Below are 23,521 nucleotides of genomic sequence, written 5' to 3'. Positions count from 1 at the left end.
TCATATTTTCGTTGTTTTTCTATCTCAGTTTTTCTTAAATTATGAGACAGTGGTACAGCGATGTCAATAATGGTAGCGGTTTTTTCTTTTTTATCGATGAGAAGCAGATGAGGTCGATAAAAATCTACCGGTTTGTCGGTCAAGATAGGCCTGTCCCAGTACAGCAAATGATCAGTAGACTCGAGAACCTATTGTGGTGAGTATTTGTAATAAGGAGGAGTATCCTTACCGATCAAATTGTGTGTCAAAGCCAAGTGTTGGTGTATTAGCTTTGCAACATGGATTTTGGCGACCTAGGTAGGCAGATTCCGATAGGGCTGAACATCCTGCCATTATGTGTTCAATTGACTCACCCACATTTCCACATTTTCGGCATTTGTCAACAATATTGAGTTTTAGGATATGTTATAGAATATTGTTACCTGTGTGTAAGTACAATTAGACCAGCTAAAAAGTAGAGGCGCCTAGTCTTTTTGGTAACTTATCTTCAAACTGCACTCCAGTGGCAACTAAGTCGCGCAGACACTCATTCCAGGACACTAAGTTTATTAATGCTGAGATTCAGAGACTACTCAAAGAAGAAGTAATAGAACCTTCAAAATCCCCCTGGCGGGCACAGGTTCTAATGACAGCCAATGAGAGGCATAAAAGACGAATGATTATTGACTATAGCCAGACAATCAGCAGATTTATGTTGTTAGACGCCTATCCCAAGCCAAGAATAGATGAATAAGCAGGACACTTTTCTGTCTTCAGCACTTTGGACCTCAAGAATCAGATCCCGATTCAAGAAGAAGAAAGGCCATTTACAGCTTACGAGGCTGGGGGTAGACTTTACTAGTTTTGAAGAATTCTATTTGGAGTTACAAATGGAGTTGTTTGTTTCCAGCGAACTGTAGATAATAATCGAAGACGAGCAACTAGAAAATACATTCGCTTATGTGGACAATGTGACCATCTGTGGACATGATGCCGAATCTCATGATAAAAACCTGCAGAGATTTTTAAAAGTAGCTCAGAAGTATGGTATTACTTTCAACGAAGCTCAAAGTAAGATCGGAACACATAGTGTCAGACTGCTAGGATACGAAATATCTAAAGGTCAGCTCAAGTCTGACCCAGAAAGAATCAGAGCCTTGCGGGAATTAGTTGGCCTGCTGGCCTATTATTCTAAATGGATTCCTAATTTCTCAGACAAAATCAGCTCGTTAACTAGAAATAAACGATTCCTGTCCATGAGGAGGTCAAACAAGCATTTTAGGACCTAAAGGAAAAGCTTAAGAAATCCGCTGTTTGCACCAAAGATTACAATCGCCCGCTAACAGTTGAGACAAATGCTTCTGACATAGCTATAGCAGCTACACTTAACCAAGATGGCCGGCCTGTGGCCTTCTTTTCCCGGACACTATCGCAAAGCGAAAGGAGATTCTCATCGGTGGAAAAAGAAGCGTATGCAACAGTAGAATCTTTACCCATGTCACAGACCAGCGATCCGTATCCTTTATGTATTGTTGACAAAATAAAGTCAAGATATACAAGGCTACAAAGACAGTTTGTGTGGAAACACAAACTCAAAATCGGCCACCGAAGTGGTCCACCTAGAGTCTTCGACAGGATTCGAATACGGGACTTCAGGTTCCAAGCTTTTTACCCCTCAGCCACAGCATCTCCATATATTCATTTAGTGTACTTAGGCTATATTTTTTAAATAATAATTATTAACCTTATCCATACATTCAAAATTAATAACATGTTACATGTAATAAAAAGAAAGTAAAAAAGATTTATTCTTCTGACAAAATTAGATAAATTAGCAACACGAAAAAAAAATTGACCTACTTTAAGCTACAATTAGTGTACAAATGACTTAACATTAAGACTTTCCCCTCGCAAAAAAAAAAATAGTATCTCCATTGTCATTTGTCATACAAACTAGACATAGATCTAGCTAGATCTATACCTAGTTTTAGATCTAAATCTTGATTCAAGATCTAAGTCTAGGTCTAAAAGTAGACAAGATCTTACTGCTACTAGAGCTAAGTCTAGATCTAGATCTAGAACTAGATATAGAATCTTGATATAGAATCTACTATATCTTGACTAGAACTGGTATGAATTTACATGTTTAATCTTAAAATTACTAGACCTAAGCCAATGTTATGATCATGAATAGTAGGCCTTTTGTTACCGGGTAATTGTGTACTATGCTGTTCGTATCCGATCCATTTCTTAATGTGATACTATTGTTTACATAATAAATAAATCTGCACCACTAAGCTGTCAGAAAATAAGTTTTTGCCTTAACAGTTATAACTTTTTTCAAAATATCAATACATTTATAATATATATATACAGTGGCGTCACTAGGGGGATGAGGGGGGGTGCGGTCCGCACAGGGTGACATCCGATAGGGGTGACACCTGAGTGGAAAAAATGCACTTTTCAAAACAAAAATACCAACTTAAAATGTGACAGAAGCAATATCATTAAGCATAGGAATGGTTCAATTAACTTTTTCTCAATGGGGAAAAAATGCATAGCAAGATTTTCTTGTTTGATAAATAGTTAGCATGTCCACAATGAGAAACTCGCAAGAAGACGGAAGAACATTTATCAGGCTTTCACATTTGGAACAATTTGTTAGCCGGACTTAGGCTAAAAACAATGACAGGGAAGTCATTGCTATGATTGACTTATAGATAGTAAAACAGAGGAACATCTTGCACTTATAGATTGCTTGATATCGCATTGTTTCTAGCAAAGCAAAAGTTTAGTATTTTGGTAGCGAATTGAAAAGGACTTTTCATTGAATAACGGAATTGTTTTCTTGGGCTTGTGGAAATGTTTCCAAATATGAGACAGTACTGAAATAGAAACTTATACGATTGCAAGGCAGCAATGTAAAAAAAAAGCTAATTTCCAAGCGTGTAACAAAACTCAGAAAGTTTATAAACCACACACCTAACATAGATCTCTGAAGTTATAACATATATTAACAGTAACAATGGTAATGTTCAAATGACTGAAATATTGTGGGATATTCCTCTTTAAGTGGTCCAAAAGCTGATTGTAGGAGTTCTGATAATTTAAAGCGCCCGGAAAGAGTTTGCTATGATGAGCTCAGGGACATGGTAATGCAGCTACAATGTTAAGGATTCATGAAGAAGAACAGGCAGTATTAATGAAGAAGAGAAAAGAAACTTGAATGGATATGTACACCGTTTATTTAAGCTATTTAATCAAATTTCTTAATCAGAAAATACTTCTAACATACATTTTTTTCTCAGTTTTCTAGAAAAATGTTTTCTTTCTTTGCCGCTGCTACCAATCGATGAGATATTTGAATGAATGATAGAGTGTCATAGGAACAACTCGCTGTGTGCTCATCATGTTGCTGTTAGACTCATGAAAGAACAATTTGATGAAAGTGTGACGGCGAAAGTCTTTGCCGTCGCTCTGAAAATACAAACAGGCAACTCAACACAGTTTAACAGGAAATAAATACAGGTGTTTATTCACTAGGACAAACACATAACATCCTTCAGCTTCCTCGGAGTCTTGGTTCTAACTATACTGTTGTTGTAGAAGGGACCTGGAGCAAAGCGGGGAAGGCTGTCGTTGGCCCACATTCGGGTTAAGTAGCAAAGGACTGGTATAGTCTCTGAGGAAGCTGAAGGATGTTATGTGTTTGTCCTAGTGAATAAACACCTGTATTTATTTCCTGTTAAACTGTGTTGAGTTGCCTGCCTTAACATTGAGTGCCTACCCTAGAGTTACAACAATTGGTGTCGAAGTGGGATTGGGCGACTCAACGGAGGCCTTAGGTAGGATCTTATTTAAAATGACATCTATGAAACGGCTAGACGAGCTGGAATTAAAGGAACTGAAAGTAGAGCTCGAGTGGCGGCGTCTGAAACACTATGAAAAGAATAAGGACATTCTAAGAGCACGTCTTCGGCAGGCTCTGGCTGATGAAAGGGAGGATCCGGAAACATATTTGTTTGAGGTGGATCCAGATATCGTCGAGCTTCTGAAAACTGTGAAAATAATGGTGAACATGTTCGGGAACAAGGTGGAGGAGATTGTTTTGAAAAGGAAGGCCAGATAGACCAAAGTGATCAAATGGTGTCGCAAGCGAAAGAAGGAATAGACTCGTTAATGAAGGATCAGTTACCTGGTCAGGACTGTGGCTGCACAAACAGTGGTGATGGAGGCACTGGGGATTGTAGTGCCGTCTTTGTCTGTGTTGTGGGCAAGTCTTGCGGGGATGACTTTCAAGACGAGAAACGTGACGACGATTGCTGCGACGATCTGAACGTTATGTTTCGAATCGAAAGGAAAGAGACAAATGAAGAAACAAGAGAAGTCTGTTATGTGCCTGAAGTTTTTGTTCCTAGTGTACCTGAAACGAGTACCTCAATGAGCCGGCGGACAGATCAATATATTTATACAGAAGCCTAAACATATACATTTTTTTCTTAAATTTTCATTTTGTGTTCTTATAAGGATTCATTAATTCATAAAAATGATTTTTTAAAATCTAACTTTGTCAAAATCTTGTATGTTTTTCTCAAGAATGTTCTTTTTAAAAAATTTAAAGCAATAAAATGGACTATTTAATTTTTTTTTCTAGAATGTCCAAAAGGAACATGGGGAGATAAGTGCTCAAATAATTGTAGTTTGAATTGTATTACAAACAATGAATGTGACAACATTAAAGGCAAATGTCAGAACGGTTGTAAACCTGGATTCCAGCCTCCTAATTGTGAAAAAAGTAAGTTAGCAGTTACTCTTATTTTTATGTTTTTTAGTTTAGTTTTTATGTGCAGAAAGATACAACCCAACGAGAATAACAGTTTAAAACGCGTACCCCACTTTGAGAAACACTGCTTTAAAAAGTGAATCACACATGAAAACATATTATAAGTAGAACATTGTGTAGAAAGGAAAATATATTTTTATATCTACATTCGAATTCTGTTAATTAAACCACCTGAAAAAATATATATTTATAAAAAAAAGCCTAAGCATATAGATTTTTTTATTTTATTTTCATTTTGTGTTCTTATAAGGATTCATTAATTCATAAAAATGATTTTTTAAAATCTAACTTTGTCAAAATCTTGTATGTTTTTCTCAAGAATATTCTTTTTTTATTTAAAGTAATGAAATTGACTATTTAATTTTTTTTTCTAGAATGTCGAAAAGGAACATGGGGAGATAAGTGCTTAAATAGTTGTAGTTTGAATTGTATTACAAACAATGAATGTGACAACATTAAAGGCGAATGTCAGAACGGTTGTAAACCTGGATTCCAGCTTCCTAATTGTGAGGAAAGTAAGTTAGCAGTTACTCTTATTTTTATGTTTTTTAGTTTAGTTTTTATGTGCAGAAAGATACAACCCAACGAGAATAACAGTTTAAAACGCGTACCCCACTTAGAGAAACACTGGTTAAAAAGCGATGGACAGACCAACACACATTATATGTTAAATATAGAGCATCATTGTGTAGAAAGGAAAATATATTTTTATATCTACATTTGAATTGTGTTAATTAAACCACCTGATAATATATATATATATATATAAAAGCCTAAACATATAGATTTTTTTTTTAATTTTCATTTTGTGATCTTATAAGGATTCATTCATTCATAAAAATGATGATTTTTTAAAATCTAACTTTGTCAAAATCTTGTATGTTTTTCTCAAGAATGTTCAGAATGTTTTTTAATAATTTAAAGCAATGAAATTGACTATTCCATTTTTTTTTTCTAGAATGTCCAAAAGGAACATGGGGATATAAGTGCTCAAATAATTGTAGTTTGAATTGTATTACAAACAATGAATGTGACAACATTAAAGGCGAATGTCAGAACGGTTGTAAACCTGGATTCCAGCTTCCTAATTGTGAAAAAAGTAAGTTAGCAGTAACTCTTATTTTTTAAGTTTTTTTACTTTAGTTTTTATGTGCAGAAAGATACAACCATACCGAGAATTACGCTTTAAAACGCGTACCTCACTTTGAGAAACATTGCTATAATATAGGGAATGGACAAATGAAAAAAAAAAAGAGTTTGAGTAAGCTAAGTACACTAATACTTTTTTTCTAGCTATTTAAAAATACTTTATGATTATCATGTAGATATGATTCACACTAAAACATTTGGATCAAAAACCATTTGGATTAAATGACACATATATTGCATTGAATGATTATGAGTAATAGTTAATACCAGGGGTAGGCAATCTTTTCCTTTCCAGGGCCGCATTCTAAAAATTTTGAGAATGGGGGCCGCATATATATGATATATATATTAAATATATATATGTATATATATATTGTAATAACTTAAGTGAGGCAACTCAACGAGAACATAGACGTTTATTTACATAGAGACATGACAAACACAAAGGGCATCTACCTTGAGTACAGCATCTCCATATTGACTCTCTCCTTGGGCGGAAATCGTTAGTCTCTAATGTCAACATCCGACTTGTTTGGTCACAGATAGTGCGCACCTTCTTTCTGCACTATCTTGGATGGCGGTGCGCATGGCAAAGTCATAACATTGCCCCCGTCTTAGCACTTTTCGTCCCGAAAAGAAACATTGCAGCTGAGGTTTGACAGTTCAGGTGGAGGTCGATCAGTGGGAGCCACAGGTGGCAGGGAGCCTGTTGTCCACGAAGCCATCTGCACAGTTTTCCGAGGCCGTCGCTTCCTCTTCTTCCAGTTGGCCAGTCTACGCTTTGACCTCATGACGATAGTCTCTGATGCCAGCCACTTAACACAAATGGAGGTTGTGGCGATCACTGTAGTTTCCAGGGCCGTTGTTTTAAGACGCCAAGTCAGCGGACCTTTTCCATGGACGTCTCGTGACACAGTTGTAGGCCCACAGGTAGCCATGTTTTCAAACACATAGTCTTTCTCAGCTTCATCTGTAATGTATGTCCATGGAGCACTCTTGTAATGTTCGATAAGCGAATGTTCATCCACCACTGCATCAGGTTCTGCTGGAATTGATTCACCATCATTCAAGTCACTCGCACTGATGTAAGCAGAAGTACAAATGTCTGTTAAGTTCAGATCTTGTTGCTGGGTTTCTTGGCATGGGCACTGTTCCCACAAGACGCCGCATATACAGTTCATGTCAATCGCCTGGATGCAGTTGCCAAGCATCGAGTTCTCTCTTATGCCGCTGCCAAAGTCAAATTCGTTGTTTCTGTCTCGGCCATTGTTGGGGCCCGTATTCGCAATTTCCCTCGACGACATCAAAGGCAAGGAATCAGAAACGGTCTTGAGGCTTTCATGGCTTGAGTTCTTATGAAAGGTACTGACAGATAAACAGAGGTCTTTAAGGTCCACAGCAGCCAGCTTGGACGCAGACCCAACGTTGTCAAGATCTGTCTGGCTCGTTGCAGGTATACCAGGAACAAAAGTTTCAGGCTCTTAACAGACTTCTCTAGTTTCTTCATTTGTTTCTTTTCTTTCAATTCTGTATATCCCATTGCTATCGCCGCAGCAATCGTTTTCCCGTTTCTCGCCATGAAAGTCATCCCCGCCAGACTTGTCCACAACACAGTCACAGACAGCGCTCCAATCCCCAGCGCCTCCATCACCACTGTTTGTGCAGCCACAGTCCTGACCAGGCAACTGCTCCTTCCCTAACGAGTTTATTCCTCCTTTTGCTTGCGACTCAATTTTATCACTTTGGTCTATTCGGCCTTCTACTTGCAATACACTTTCATCTACTTTACTCCCCATCCTAATGATTTGTGCACGCATTGCATCAATTTCTTCCTGTTTCCTGCCAAAGAACTCAACAATCCCAAGTTCAATTTCAAATGTGTAGGTCTCCGGATCTTCTTCTTCATCGATCAGAGCTTGCCGCAGACGATCCGTGAGCGTTATCCTGCTACCGACGGGTTTTAAACCTCGGTCCCGAAGCTCTTGAATTGAGAGCTGATGTAATAGCTTCAAATATGTCATTGTAATCAAAGCCTACCTCCTCTCGTTGAGTTGCCTATAATCCCACTTCTGAGACCAATTGTAATAACTTAAGTGAGGCAACTCAACGAGGACATAGACGTTTATTTACATAGAGACATGACAAACACAAAGGGCATCTGCCTTGAGTACAGCATCTCCATATTGGCTCTCTCCTTGGGCGGAAATCGTTAGTCTCTAATGTCAACATCCGACTTGTTTGGTCACAGATAGTGCGCACCTTCTTTCTGCACTATCTTGGATGGCGGTAGAAAGAGAGATAGATAGATAGATAGATAGATAGATAGATAGATAGATAGATAGATAGATAGATAGATAGATAGATAGATAGATAGATAGATAGATAGATAGATAGATAGATAGATAGATAGATAGAACATCTCGAACACTTTTCCATGTGCCTGTGAAGCCCTATATGTTTTGTTACAAATGAACAGTGATAGGTAGAGGTCAACGTATGACCTCGGCGAGATGACACAGCAGCGAGTGTTCTCTGGAATCTACATGTATAAACAAAGACAGGATGTGACGTTTCCTAACGTGTTATTCCAGAAGATACTAGCAGTGTTTGTGCAACTTTGGACAAGCGATTAAGGACTCTATATAAGCTAGAAAGTTAATGTGAAAGTCAGTCGTGAGTGAGTCGTCGGTACTGGTGTCTACTGTGCGAGACAGCAGAAGAGAGATGTGTACAACTCGATGCAAGTTAACTAGGGTAGAGTTAACTGGAATGGACTACTGTCGTTAAAGTCTATACGGCGAACTACAGTGGACGTTACAGTCGATACAGTCGATGTAAGACGTGTGCGGCTCTGATTCGGTAGACTTGAGTACGACTTGGTTCAGCTTTGGGAGACCTGGAGCGACACTGGGAAGTGTGTCGTTGGTCTGTTCTGTGGAATACGGCTAGATGCAAGTTGAGAAGAGATGAATTGCAACGAAGTGAAGAGATGAATTGCAACGAAGTATAGCTAACTGTAAACTGACAGATATTGTACAGTCTTCTACGCTACATGTTACAGTAACAAATTGTTAGAGTTAATAGTCAATAAAGTTATATGAAGCTGAGAGTTTAGTCGTCAAGTTCTTTGCAGTGTTTTTATTTGTGTGCCTACTAGTACATTTAGCCAGAAGATTCAGAAATACGTAACAGTATGTATGTATCTATGTACTTACAACTTAAACAAATACGCTAGCTAACTGTGTATAATGTCTTTAATTTATATTTATACTGTTTTACGATTTTATATTTCATTTTTTACACTCCCAAATGAGGAATTACAACAAGAGTTAGATTTTCTGAAACTAATTTTACGGGTATTTTTTAAAATTTTGCCAAAGTCTTTTTAGACACAACATTTTACTACAAATGTACAGTTGTACTTAATATAAAGTATTCTGCTGTTTACATAATGTTTTGGAACATCTTGTGCAAACAACCCATCCTTGTGGCGCCAGTCAATCAGCATCGACCTGTTCTTACAGTTGTTTATTTTCAAACAAACAAACAAAAAAGCTTATTTACAGATGTATGTGGACACAGATAATGTGGAAATTTAGCAGCAATTTTATTTAAAGTGTGAAAAAATACAGCTTCTGGCACGCTAAAACACCCGCGGAAGAACTGACTGGAACTTCTCTTTCAGGTCGTAATTTGCATGGTGATATGCTTTCTGGAGCTCAATACGCGTCTGCACAAATGTAGAGCATAGGGTATGGTAAACTGGTTTTAAGTTCTTGACGTCTTAAAATTTGTCTTTACATTCCACAATCAATGAATCCAAATAAGTCTTTTATTTTATTAACCATTTGTTTACAAATAGTTTCACCTTTCAGAAAATGTAAAAATGACAAAACCACTTGCTTGCCTGGAGAAATGGAATAGCTTTGTTTGAAAATTTGGGATATTTCTCATTAATTTACATAAAAAAATCTGTGTTTATCAGTCAAAATCAAGGGCTCCGTCAGTTGTTACCTTTGCCATCTTGTTCCAAGCCAACCCAACACTTTCAACACAGTTCTTCAAAGCATTGAATAAATACTGGCCGGAGTTTGTGTCTTTGACTGAATGTTTTGAAATATTGCCAATAAGAATAATCTTCGTTTACTTTATTTTCAACTTTTTAGAATGACGTTTAGAGACAATGTTTCTTCAGCCTCTTCATCATAAATGATAAGAATCAAAAGTTTTAAAAATTTAGATAGATATTTAAATTGTTTTTAAAAATATATTTCCATTTTTTTTGTATGTATAATATATGAGCCACCTTTATTTCTGTATTATTTCTTTATTTCATTATTATTTCTGTGTCCGCGGGACGTAATTAGACCACGCACAGTTTAAAAGTTTAGTTTCATCTGTTTAACAACACAAAACTTGATCTTAATATATTAATAGAATTTAATAGTTGCATGCTTATTTACATTTTTAGCACCCCTCTAAAGGAAATAGTCGCTATTAGTTTTATGGGGTCCATTCTTTCGTCTCGTTTAGATCTTAAAAACTAGAAAGAAATGTTATTAAAAATCCGATATCATGATATTTTAGATATTCAAAAGTTCTAATGCAATAGCTACTTTTTTATCATTTCATAAAGCGAAAAGTTTAATTTTTAATATTAACTATGCAAGCATTTTTTTTTCAATACAAATAATTCATTTTTACAACTATTCACTCTTAATAGTAAAAAAAAACAACCTCTTTAGGTAAAGAGTTTTTTGCCTAAATTTTCTTTAAATAACGGACATTTTCTGCCTTATCATAGTCGTCGAATCTTCACCCTGTTGATTTATTTGAAACAAATGTTATATTAAACGATTATTAGTTTTCAAGCTCAATAACAATATTTCTATTATATCGCTCAAACAGGTTGCAGTAAAGGAACTCATGGATCTCAGTGTTCCCAAAATTGCTCAAACAATTGTCTGCATAATGATTGTAACACCGTCTCAGGAATTTGTTTTAATTGCACATCAGGATATCTAGGAAAATATTGCGAGCAGTGTAAGTGAAAGATTTTGTCATTCAGAGACTCTCAAATAATCGTTTGTATTCAATTTCCATAGCGATTAAAGCTGATTTTTTAAAATATTGTTAAATCTTTTTTTAAAATCCTTTTCTACTTTAATAATGTATTCATAACATACAACTTCAAGTCTAACGTAGATATACATAATTGATCAGTTAAACTAGTCGAATAAGCAGATGGTATTGTTGTAAATTTGATGGCGACGCTGGTAGAGGTAATTAAGTTTGTATGTGTGTGTGTGTGTGTAATCGCCTGACACAGAAAACATGGGTCAACCATGACGAACGATTGTCGACGCGGCGGGAAAGATCTGTTATGGATACTCTTCCGATAGGGATAGTTGTTCCACCCAGCCTACCGTTGAACAATCATGTCTCTATGTCTAGGGTAAAATCCAATATTTTTCCCCGAGCTTCAAGAACTGAGGCGCTTCTTCGAAATACTTTAAGACCTGGCAGACAAAAAAAAAACTGAAGCTGCTAGCCTTTTGAAAAAAAAGATATTTGGAATTTATTAAGACTTACATTTGAGACCCAAGTAAATATACAGAGAAGACAGAGAACTAAAATCGTGGGTTGTTTGCGTCAAATGTGACAATATATTTAGTTGAAATCTGGGCCCCTTGTAACCATGTGAAAGTCTTTACTCTTCTTAGAGCTTTAGAATTATTAGAATTAAAGATATTATCTTAATTTTTATACAATGAAAAGCAGATTACATTTATTTAACCTGACAAGTAAAAAATTGTATTGTATTTATTGAATGATAGTTTCTTTTCATTCTGTAGCATCACTCAGCACCTCAGGCCATTCGACAGTAATCGTTATAACACTTGTCATCTTAACCTTGTTGATTGTGGTAGCAGTAGTAGTTCTTATTTGGAGGTATGCATTAATTGTTATTTTGTATGTTGTAAGAATAATTTAATATAATAAAAAAAAAATTGTCAATTTTAAAAAATAATATTTTCCATTTCGTTATGGCAGTGGTTCTTAAACTGTTGAAGATTAATTGTACGCTTTGAGAACTACTTTTTCAATTTATACCATACAATAATGCAATTATTTTTTTGAATCATGTAAAAATTAACTAAATTTATAAAGTACAAAGTAAAACTGAAGCTCTAAATTGGAATAATCATTTTCCCTTAAAAACAAGTTTTGCTTCATAGAATATTTAATTAAAATAGTTTTTTGTTAAGTCTCTTTACACACCTGAAATATATATGTTACCGGCAAAGTGTGAAATGCAGACATTCTATAGAATGCCTGGCGTTTTTAGGCAAAGTACGAAATGATTCTCTATTTCCTACTTTGCCTAGGCATTCTTTAGAGACTATAAAAGAGACAAAAAATCGCCAAGGAGACAGAAATTAAAAACAAGACAAAATGAGCGTTAAAAACTAGGCTTAAAAAGTATTAAATGAAGAATTTTAGTTAGTAAAATTAATTATGTAACAAGCACTTTTTGTCAATGGCGATATGTGTGTGAATATTTCAAACAAATAAAATTAAACTGTGACCTTGCTTAACTTAAAACATTAACTTCTAGTGTTTTCTACGATCATCACAACAAAACAGGTTATCAGCTTTATCAATATCTAGTCAAGTGATTCCTTCTTAGTAGTCGTATTTGCCTTGATTAAATAATAAAACCTATTTTCTTTCGCCTTTCGTACAACACAGTAGGAGATCTTTTGTATCAACTTAGTACAGTTACCTAGTACAGTTAGTTTGTACAAAGCAGTGATGCCCAACATAATTCGACCTGCGGGCCTTTTTAATTTCGACACTCGTGTCGCGGGCCACATGACCGAAAAGGTACAAATACGAAAAGAAATTGACCTGAAACAATGTTATTACAAACTCTGGATCTAGTACTTACATTAATTAAAGGGATATTGGATGTTTATTTTTTACTCGTCGGAAAGTTTCATTACTTCTCTACTTAAAATGTGAGCAACATTGTTGCTAGCTTTACCTACGACTCATTTTCTTGTCTCTTTTTGGTAAATATTGCCATCGATCCTCCAATTTATTGGAGTAGTTTAACGATATTTTTATTCGCGGCTCAAACCAAGTATGCATTCGTATTTAGTTTATAATGCCGTTTTTATTATGTTATTTTCTTTTTTTGAACAGCCTTAGTTACTTTAGAAAACAATCATGCTGGCTTATAATCCTGTGCCACAACATGTAAAGATCCGTTCACTTTTCCTGGTAGATTCTCATTCAGAGTCAACTTTCATAAACACATAAATGTTGTGTGTGTGGGGGGAGGGGAGAGATTTTTCTACACTTTGTTCTGACATTTCGGCGGGCCGGATAAAACCACGTCGCGGGCCGGATCTGGCCCACGGGCCGTACTTTGAGCATCACTGGTACAAAACTTAGACAGTCGTAACTAAACATACTCCACACTTTAAAGAACAAGACTAAATTATTTAGATTACTGGCGAATACATCCAGGAAATTTATATTATTAATAAAATATTTTGAATCATCATTAACTCTTTGCATAAAACAGTTGTAGTCATTCTATACAATGCCTATGCAAAGTAGGAAATAGAGAAATCAGTTTTCACTTTGTGGGACGTTTCAGGATTTCTATAGAATGCCAGATTTCGCACTTTGCCTGTAACATATACACTAAGAAAACTTATTTCTGAATGTTGATTTATTCACGTGACATTGTAAAAAAACACAAATAGTTGAGGAAAGTAAAGGCGGTTGGTCATTGTACTGGCAACATGACACCTTGCTCGTTAGCTGTTGGCCAAAGAAACAGGTGACCTTAACATCATCTGCCCTATAGATTGCAAGGTCTGAAAGGGGAGCTTCATTTTTTTTTATTTTTACAAATAAAACATCTTAGATGTCAGTTCCTTGTTATTATAACAAAACTAGCATTACACACCAGGTTAGATATTGTTAATTTTGACAGGAACTTCTTCATTTATGTAGCAGTTCCAATAAAACGTAGGACATTTTAATGCCCCCCCCCCCAATATAATTTTTAGCCCATGAATTCTGGAAACTAATTTCCCTCATCTTTTCATCTTCTTCATCTCTCTCTTTCTTTGGACCCCTTTTTATTTATTTATTTATTTTTTTTGCTTTGCCCCCTGCAAATCGTTTTGTTCTTTCACATAGACTTTTTACTTGTATAAGACAGCCCTCTTTATAACATCTCTCCCATACACAAGGGAGTACATACTTCTGGTGGGAACCTTACCTCCTTTGTTGTTTTGCACTCTTGATAAAACGATCCGCATTTTAACTCTACCCCCCTCCCCCCACACACACCTTTCTTTATCGCCATAAAATTCTAATATATTTTGTGATGCATTGAAACGACCCGCGCTATCTCTCTCTCTCTCCGGACACCAGCGCATCAGCATGCTGTCACTTAAAGTCTGTGACATTTTAAATATCGAGTAATTATCTTTTCCCTTTGCAACTTCTCATGTGACTAAAGAGGACAATTCTGGATTCACAGCTGTGGTCACAAGTTGGGCGTCTGCTGTTTAGAAATCGGTGTTGTTACATATTATACATCATATAACATTTTGACAGTATTATCCTATTAGAATTAGTTAAATTCTAAAACAAATTACTCTATTTTGACAGGTTTAGAAAACGTGACACATCACACTTCAAATTGTTGCCATTTAGTAAAAAGTCAGTAACTAGCTGCAATAAATACATCGAAGATGACATGGAGCTTGGTGAGAATTTTTGGCCTCTCCCAAAAGGGGAAACACCGTTTTGTGTAGTCTGTCGCAACTTGCTAAGTTCGGGTGCAACTGCTACTTTAATTTCAAAATGATTACATTTTGAATAATTATAACTGTCAAATCAGAGTTTTCACTGAATGACCAAATAGCTAGTGATTGTTTTACAAAGATATGCACAATCCAGTTTTACCCATGATGAGCTCCGAGCTAATAAGAAGAACTGTAAACAAAAATGATCCTAATGCTCCAATCGTTTTGTATAGTTCTAAGAATTAAAAAAGATTTGTTTGTCCATAAATAAAAATTCAAATGAACTTTACAGTACTGGTTTCTTTAACTTTCAGTTTTAGATACAACATTGAAAAAATATCTAAAAGTATTTAATTGTGTTTTATAATGTTTTGTTTCTTTCAAATGTTTTACATGTTTTGAATTTTCGTTCAGAGTTGAAGATAATTAACTTCCCTGTCCAAACCTCACGCAGTAAGACGAGGGATGGGAGTGGTCAGGGTTTGAACCCGAGACCATCGATAAGTCCAATCCGTTATACTAATATCATAAACTTGACAAATAGACAATACTAAATCAGAATCACCTAGATCTATATATTACATCTATCATTTGAAATTTTATCCTGTTCTAGACATAGATGTAAAATATATACAATGATAAATGGCCATACATTAAAAATGTTAGCAGGTCAGGAGGCACTAGACCTTTTTCTGCTTAACAGATTTTTTTTTAACCGGTAGGTTGGTGGTAACTCTACCATGTGGGTCCGATCTGTGCACTCCGGTCTGCGACCAAAGGGCGGCCTTCGCCTGGGCGATCAGACAGCACAATTAAACTAAACTAGCTAACTAAAAGGAAAACAGCCAACTAAAATTTATAAAATAAACTATATACACTTTATTTACATTGACACAAAAAACAGTAACAAAACAAATATACCCACTACAAAACAATAAACCACTCAAATAACCTAAATTACCCCAACACTAAACAGTAAGCTACTAGCGGCAGAGAAGCAGAACTACAGCAGACAGGCAGAACAGGAATTATAGCCTGCAATTACAAAAATAAACAAACATAAAAAATATATAAAATAATCATTATAATATTAATGGAAATACTTTTAGAAACATAAGATAATAAAACATTGTATAGAACAGCAACAAGGAGATCATTAGAGATGGCTCGGGGGGGGGGGGTTGTGACGCTATCCAGATTAATGGACCTTCCGGTTCCATCATAGACAATGGCTAACTAATTAGCCTGTGATGCACGGCACTAATCCGTTTACATCTAAACTTAATAAAACACATCTGAAAACAATAAATCTTAATTAAAATAACTAAAGTAAAACAAACAATTCCTCAACTTACAGACAGTCCACACAGAACAACACTAAATAAAAACTTTCTAAATCACTGCTTGGTCACACAGACCAGCTAATCAAGCACTGACCAGCGGTCAACACCGGAAAAAGGGACAAGACACTACATCATCCATTCTTTTTATAGAGCCAGGTCATGACTCGTACAAACTAACTTCTAAAGTAAAAGAGCTGGCGGGAGACATGCATGCACTCAGCAGTAGCCTAGATAGTTTACAAAACTTAAAATACAGATAAAAATAGATAAAAAATAGACCTAGCATCGCCAGCTCACAAAAATATTATTTTTTTCAGACTTACGAATTACTGAAATAAAATCTGAATCTCCAGTAGTCAAGATATCTGATATCACTTCAGTATCAGTTAATGTGATCCAGGCTTATTTAACTTCAAAAGGAAGAGAATTCTTTTTTCAGCAATTTAAGGTATACATTTTCTATTATATGTTTTCACACGAATTTAAATAAGTTTTAATTCACATAGTTTTGCCTGCACCTTTTTTGTTGTGATTATCATTTTATAATATTTATATATTCAGGGTGCCCCCCACCCCCCAAACCATCAACTTTCAAACTTTTCTCAATAGAAACTATCATTAATTCTTTTTGTTATTAGTAGAGGATACGAAATCTTTACCCTTAAAATATTTTAACTTTTTAAACATTGATATGATAATGTCATTTCACTTTGTTAATATTCAAAATTTGATTGATAACTACAATGAACAGACAACTTTTAAATTTTACCTATGTACAATTATTTGAATTGCTTCACCCCTTCCCCATTGGTCAGGATGTCCTCCCCCCCCCATATGGTGCACCCACCACAACTTGAGGGAAAGCTGAAGTAGTTCAAGCTAGTTTGTAATGGTCTTGTTGTTTTAAGTTAAGAAAGGCGTCTTGAAGCGGGCCTGTTCTATTTACGCAAAAAACATCAATAGTACAATTGTACGTTAGTTAAGAGAAATTGGTTTGACTGCTGAAAAAACGGGTAGACTTTAAAATCACGTTGTTGAAGAGGCATTTTTTTCTTTTAAAGAACCTTTTGAATTGATCTTGCTGCTAACTTAGAAAAGTTTTACTTGGACGATTAAATGAATTCACATAATTAATCATTTAATTGGTCTTAAAATTTGGTAATAAAGTTGCTTTTGCCAAATTAATACAAATATATAAAACAACTTCAATGTATATTTAACCAATTATTGTTCCTAAAAAAAGATGACTGCTCTTCCGTCCCCATTCTTATCGCGTAACGTTGTGTACATTTTTACCAAAGCAAATATATATACAACTAGTCGACCCACGGCGTAGCATACGTCGCTATTTTGCATGGCCGGCTTTAGGCCACTGTAACCTATGCGACCGCAGTGGGACCCGCACTTTCATAGGACCCGCGCTAATTCTATGAGTAAATTATGAAATTAAACCATTTTGTAACTTATAACAGATTTCCCGCGGCCGCCTGATTTACCAAGAGCTCCTGGAAATACTCTTAAATTGCAAAATATACGAAAAAGTCCTGGAAATCTCTGGAAATTATTAAAAACTTTTTAAAACTCATACAAATCTCCTGAAATATATACACAAAATTGTCATTTTGGAGTGTCATTCAATATGGAAAACGTTAGTCCGACGCGCGATAAAAAAACGGCATTCTGCGATACCCGTAATTGTGGAATCTGGTGAAAGAAGCTTCTCGCGCCTCAAACTAGTGTAGAATTACTTAAGGTCAACAATTCTCGTAGATAGATTGAAACATTTGTTAATTCTAGCTATTTAGCGTGAACTATGTAGGATATAGAATTATTATGATATACTGTTTGACTTTGCTACACGCAAGGCTTGTAAAGTAATTGTGATAGTAAGTGTATGTGTTTTGCGTGGCTGGTAGTGCAGTGTGTGTGCCTGTGTATGAAATGACCAGTGGACCTTGAGTGTACATGCTTGAGTGAACAGCAGTTTGTCAGGGACTGTGTGGAAAAGGAAGTCAGAGTATAGAGAACAAGTGGCTGGAGTAAAGAACATAAATAAGGACGAATAAAATCATTGTGTTTATTGAAGCTCGTGTTGTTTTAGTCTATTACAGTAATTCTGTACGTAGTAACGAATGAATAAAATGCAAATACGAATATATTTTCTAATACAAACTTTTAATTTTCACTTATTAGCAATATCCCTACACAAACTTGGCCCCGTGAAATCCGTTTCGCTTAGGGCCCCACAACGGTTGAGTCCGGCCCTGCTATTTAGTGAAAAGTGAATACAGAGTAGATTACTTGTTCCCCCCCCCCTCCTCTCTTTTTTTTTCGCCGCTAAAGTTACGTGGTTAGAAATAAATAAAAAGGTGAACTTTCCATGACTTCTTGGTCACAATGGTTAAGTCTGGCCCTACTATTTAGTGATGGGTGAATACTACTTGTTCCCCCCCCCCTTTTTTTTTTCGTGGAGTAACTCTAGTCCGACTTGCAGAAATAAAAAGAGTGATCTTTCCTTTACTTCTTGGTGTCCAAACTGTTGAGCCATGAAGAGAATTATATATAGATAGATAGGGCCAAAAATAAAATGTATAGATGCATGCACACATTGCACAATAGGTAGCGCGCCCATGTTCATTATCACTTAAACTCTTTATTGGTTTTCTTTCAGAGTGTTATTCAACCGAAGAACGTAACAACTGAAGCAGCTCTAAGTGATGAGAACAGAGGAAAAAACCGATACAAAAATATTTCTCCTTGTACGATTTCGTTCTGTGTTCTTTAATTTACATGTCTCTTAGTATACAATAGTATACACAGACATAAATATGTTAGAGTGTGTGTTTTTAAATAATTTATGTGTTGTTGTTTTTTTACCTCTATGCATTGAGTTGAGCTAAAAACATCAAAATATTTTTTTTTATAAAGATTTGTGTTAAAAAGAAATGAATATTCAAATGAACTTTGAGGCTACAAAGAAATATTCATGATATAAATGTCTATAAAAGTGAATAGTTAAAATTGTTCTCTTTAATTAAAATGTATAATAATGTTCTCATTCATCAATTATTTAATCTCTTCTTCAACGAATATAAAATGAAAAGAACGAATTAGTTGTTTTTTTGGATTCAAATGCAATGATACATTTTTATTACAGTCTATGATAGAATTAGATTTACTAGATTTATCGTCTCTTTGAGTCTCTTTTTCGCCTCTATTGAAAATCTAATGAATAAAATAATTATCTTTCATAACTTTAATTTCAGAAATGTAAGTGAAATTGCGATTGTGATCAGTGGCGTCACTAGGGTCGGTGTCACCCGGTGCGGTTAGCTCAGGTGTCACCCCCCCCCCCTCCGCTATAAACTTTATCCACTTTTCCCAAAAGAAATTCATTTTGTTGTACCAATACAGTAAGCTTATCTCCCGTAGTAAGAAGAGCCCATGTCAACGTCAGATTATAACGGAGTGGGACGTTCCGATAAAGAAATATTTTCTCTGAGCACACTATTTATATTAGTTTTAAAAAATTGCTAAAATTAAGCCTATAAAAGGAGACATCATTGGCTAATATTATTATACAGGGGTTGTTCAAGGCATATATAGTGCACGTATGTCTTAAGATCATCTTCATGGTCAGTAAGAAGCCTTGCTGCGAACTTTTTAGTTTTTGTCTCACAAAGGTCGTCAACATAATCATTTTGACCATTCAGACTAGAGAATATTGACCATTCTGGCCATTCAAAAATATAACGTCAGTAGACACGTTATGAAATGTCTGCTTCAAAAAAAATTAATCGATATTTTTGCAGACGCCTCACACAAAAACAGTAAACATTTTAAAAAATCCTTTATAGTAGAAGATACGAAGTCTTTATCTTTTAATATTTTAACTTTTTAAACATTGATAATGTCATTTCACTGGGTTAATATTCAAAATTTGATGGATAACTACAATGAACTTTTTAAGTACACCCCTAGAAAATATTTTGAATTGCTTCACCCTCTCCCCATTGGTCGGGGCGTCGCGCCATCATGAGAGAACGATGGGTGCCCCCATTACAGCTTGAGGAAAGCTGTAGTAGTTCATGCGACTTTGTAATGGGCATGTCGTCCTCAGATCATCCTCATCTTTAGAAAGGCGTTTTGTAGCGGGCCTGTTCTCTTCACGCAAAAAAAAAAACAACGTTAATATTACGATGGTACGCTAGTCGAGAGAAATTGATTTGTACTGCCGTAAAAGAGTAGACTCTAGAACCTATGATCACTAATAGAGATGAACACTAATGTCTCGATAAGAAACTCTTAGGTTTCAAGTTATGTGTGGAAAATATGATACTAACCTTACAAAAAAATCTTTGAAACACTTATCTGTAGACCTAATGTTTTCCCAATATTCAGATCACTCAGATCTATTTTCATGTCATCAGTCGATTAGTGAACAAATGTAGCTGTAGGCTAAGTGTTAAGGTTATTTAAAATTGCTTTACTTACATTTTTTCAGACGACCATTCTAGAGTTTGTTTAAAGATAAATATTGATAGCAAGGAAGGAGATTACATTAATGCTTCATATATAAAAGTAAGAGAAAATTATATATTTAAAAACATGCTTAGAAAATCTGCATACCACTGGTTTCTTGTTTGTATTTTCTTGTCCTATTTCACCAACAGAATTACAAGGGGGAAATAAAGTTTATAGCTTCTCAAGGTAAAGAACATCACATTAGTACACATATATGTTTAAACAAAAATTATATTTTATCATTCAGCAATTTCTAGAACTTTTTTTTTTTTTTTTTGTAAAAGAAAAGAAATTTAATTATTTATTTAATCACGTGTTATTTCCACACACACTCACAGGCCTACACATGCACACAAAATACAAATAAAATAAACACAATAGATAATAATCTATTATCTTTACTCATGTATAACGTACATTATCAATAAACAAGTAAATGTAAATGTTACATTTTTAATGAGTATGCATTTTGTTTTTCAGGACCTAACAAAGTTATGATCGATGACTTTATCCGAATGTTATGGGAACAGAGGACGGACGTCATAGCAATGTTGACAAGAACAGTGGAGAACGGAAAGGTCTGCTATTATGGCAACTGTTTTAAAGAAATGTATTATGCAGAGTAGCTTGTAGAATGCCCTACAATCAGAGAGAGCTAGCATTACACGTAGGCCTCAATCCGAAGTTACCGTAAGATTTAGTCGAGAAAAAAAAAATTAGAATAGGCCTTTGTGTGCTAAGACTAGTAGAGTACCCACTAACTTCACCCGTTGATTTGTTCCCAGGCTATATATTGTTTATTGTGAAACACCCCCATTATTTTCTTGCCTATACAAATATAATCTTATCTTATATAATACAGACTTACTTCAAAAAAAGAAGATGATTACGTCTTACGCGTTATGCGTCTAGTCATGCTTGTTAACCAATGACTTAAATTCTGCCAAGTCAGTGGTTTTCCTGGCTAGCTCAGGTAACCCATTCCATGGTCTAATGACACTAGGGAAGAAGGAGTATTTGTACTGATTGCAATGATTTAAAATTAAACGTTCCCTCATACATTCCTTTGACTAGCTTATTCTAGTATCTATTACGTTGAATTGGACCAGATCGTAAATTCGTGTAGGCCTACCACGTCTCCCCTCCCCCAGCGCCAGAACTCTCCTCCGTATCAAATCGGCGCCTTCGACATACGGAGGTCATGATCAAATAGGACCAAGTCTTATTTACACTATATGACTACTTTTCTGCTTATAAATAATAATATTTCAATGAAATGTCACGGTCCGCTCACTTTCTCCCCCCCCCCTTTTTCTTACTCTCTCTGGACCCCCCCCCCCCCCACTCCCCATTTTTTTTAAACCTATGCATCGTAATTTCTCCGACTTAGACTTTTGACTTCATTTGGAAATACCCGTTTCATAGCGCGCCCCCGACACACACACGCACACACATGCTTTGGTTCCGAGAATTCTAGTATCATTTTTACTTATCCGCTCCACCCACAATAAAAAGTCCTACGTACACTCCATGACTTTTTCTTTTTTTTTGGCTTCTCAAAAAAAAAAAAAAAAAATAATCCTGTTTTAGCGAACATATAAATATAGTCATAGTAGGCCTAGGCCCGTATTGGTCCTAGGCCCGTATTGGTCCTAGGCCCGTATTGGAGATTCTCACGATAAACTAAACAATGGCAATGACGCTTAATTAAAAAAAAAAGAATTTAACTCTATTTATAATGTGAATAATATCTCAATCCTGGAAGTTGATCTTCCTATCAAATTTCAGTAATTACCGCTAGTTAGTTGACCTTTTTTTTTTTTTAGTTCATATGGGAAAGTGTAATGCTTCCTCCATGCTGAAATTATTCTGTGTTTCACTCTAAGACCTTCCAACATTTCCTTTTAGCAGTGTTTAAATGTGCACACGAATGATCACGTTCTCTTGAAAATATATATAGGCCTAGTTCATCAACGCTTCCTTCATTTTGTACTCCGAATACACAAAAAGCTAGCTAGGCTATTTATACGTTGTTGTTGTTTTTTTTTTCGCCTTTAATGAAAATCAACAAAATTCTACTACCAGTACTATAGCTGATAAAGACTTAGAAGACGGTGATCAGAATGTGCGTGTAGTCTATTTATTTAACCCTTTAATAAAGACATGAGGGAATACTAACTGACATATATATGTGTCCATAATATCTATTAGATCTCAAGTGCACATGTAGGGTTAATTTTTAGAAGATTATCATTTGTAAATTTATATTTCGCCCACCACTTCCTACGATTATTCTAGCTAACGTCCGCTCAATAAGAAATAAAGTGGATGAGATATGTGCCCATGTACGCTACGACCACGTTTTTAGGGAAAGTTGTCTATTGGCTTTTACTGAGACATGGTTAGAGGAGGATGACAACGACAACCTGATTGCTATTGATGGTTTCTCTTGCGTGAGATCTGACAGAACGGCTGAGTCTAAGAAGAAGAAAGGTGGAGGGCTTTGTGTGTACATCAACCTCAAATACTGTACCAACTACACGGTTAAAAAGAGAATGTGCTGTCCGGATCTAGAACTACTGGCGCTTTCATTGAGACCTTTTTATTTGCCACGAGACTTTGGTGCTATTTACATTGTCCTGGTTTATGTTCCGCCTACAGCCAAAACGGAAGTTGCAGCTGCAATAATCGCTGACGTAGTGCATGAGTTTCAGACAAGGTCACCGGACGCACCAGTAGTTATACTGGGTGATTTTAATAAATGCACCTTGAAGGTTGACCTACCCACCTTCTATCAACACATTTCATGTCCGACAAGAGAAAACAGAACTCTGGACTTATGTTATTGT

General features: G+C 35.6%; 1 protein-coding gene across 2 annotated transcripts in view; it reads left to right on the top strand.

Annotated features, from left to right (window-relative positions):
* Nucleotides 1-23,521, top strand: part of LOC106072345 (receptor-type tyrosine-protein phosphatase epsilon-like) — a 60,677-nt gene that overhangs the window by 11,616 nt on the left and 25,540 nt on the right. Inside the window, exons 9-19 of one of the 2 annotated variants that reach the window (XM_056028847.1) lie at nucleotides 4,634-4,774; nucleotides 5,197-5,337; nucleotides 5,781-5,921; nucleotides 10,880-11,014; nucleotides 11,827-11,923; nucleotides 14,669-14,766; nucleotides 16,466-16,596; nucleotides 18,820-18,907; nucleotides 20,653-20,729; nucleotides 20,822-20,858; nucleotides 21,153-21,250. In XM_056028847.1, the coding sequence (XP_055884822.1) occupies nucleotides 4,634-4,774; nucleotides 5,197-5,337; nucleotides 5,781-5,921; nucleotides 10,880-11,014; nucleotides 11,827-11,923; nucleotides 14,669-14,766; nucleotides 16,466-16,596; nucleotides 18,820-18,907; nucleotides 20,653-20,729; nucleotides 20,822-20,858; nucleotides 21,153-21,250 (1,184 nt within the window). The remainder of the gene's footprint in view (nucleotides 1-4,633; nucleotides 4,775-5,196; nucleotides 5,338-5,780; nucleotides 5,922-10,879; nucleotides 11,015-11,826; nucleotides 11,924-14,668; nucleotides 14,767-16,465; nucleotides 16,597-18,819; nucleotides 18,908-20,652; nucleotides 20,730-20,821; nucleotides 20,859-21,152; nucleotides 21,251-23,521) is intronic. The other variant, XM_056028848.1, reaches the window with a different exon arrangement.

This window comes from Biomphalaria glabrata, chromosome 5 (assembly GCF_947242115.1).
Source record: "Biomphalaria glabrata chromosome 5, xgBioGlab47.1, whole genome shotgun sequence".
In the NCBI taxonomy this organism is placed as follows: Eukaryota; Metazoa; Mollusca; class Gastropoda; family Planorbidae; genus Biomphalaria; species Biomphalaria glabrata.
The sequence above is the reverse complement of the archived record's forward strand: the minus strand, read 5'-3'. Positions and strand labels throughout refer to the sequence as shown.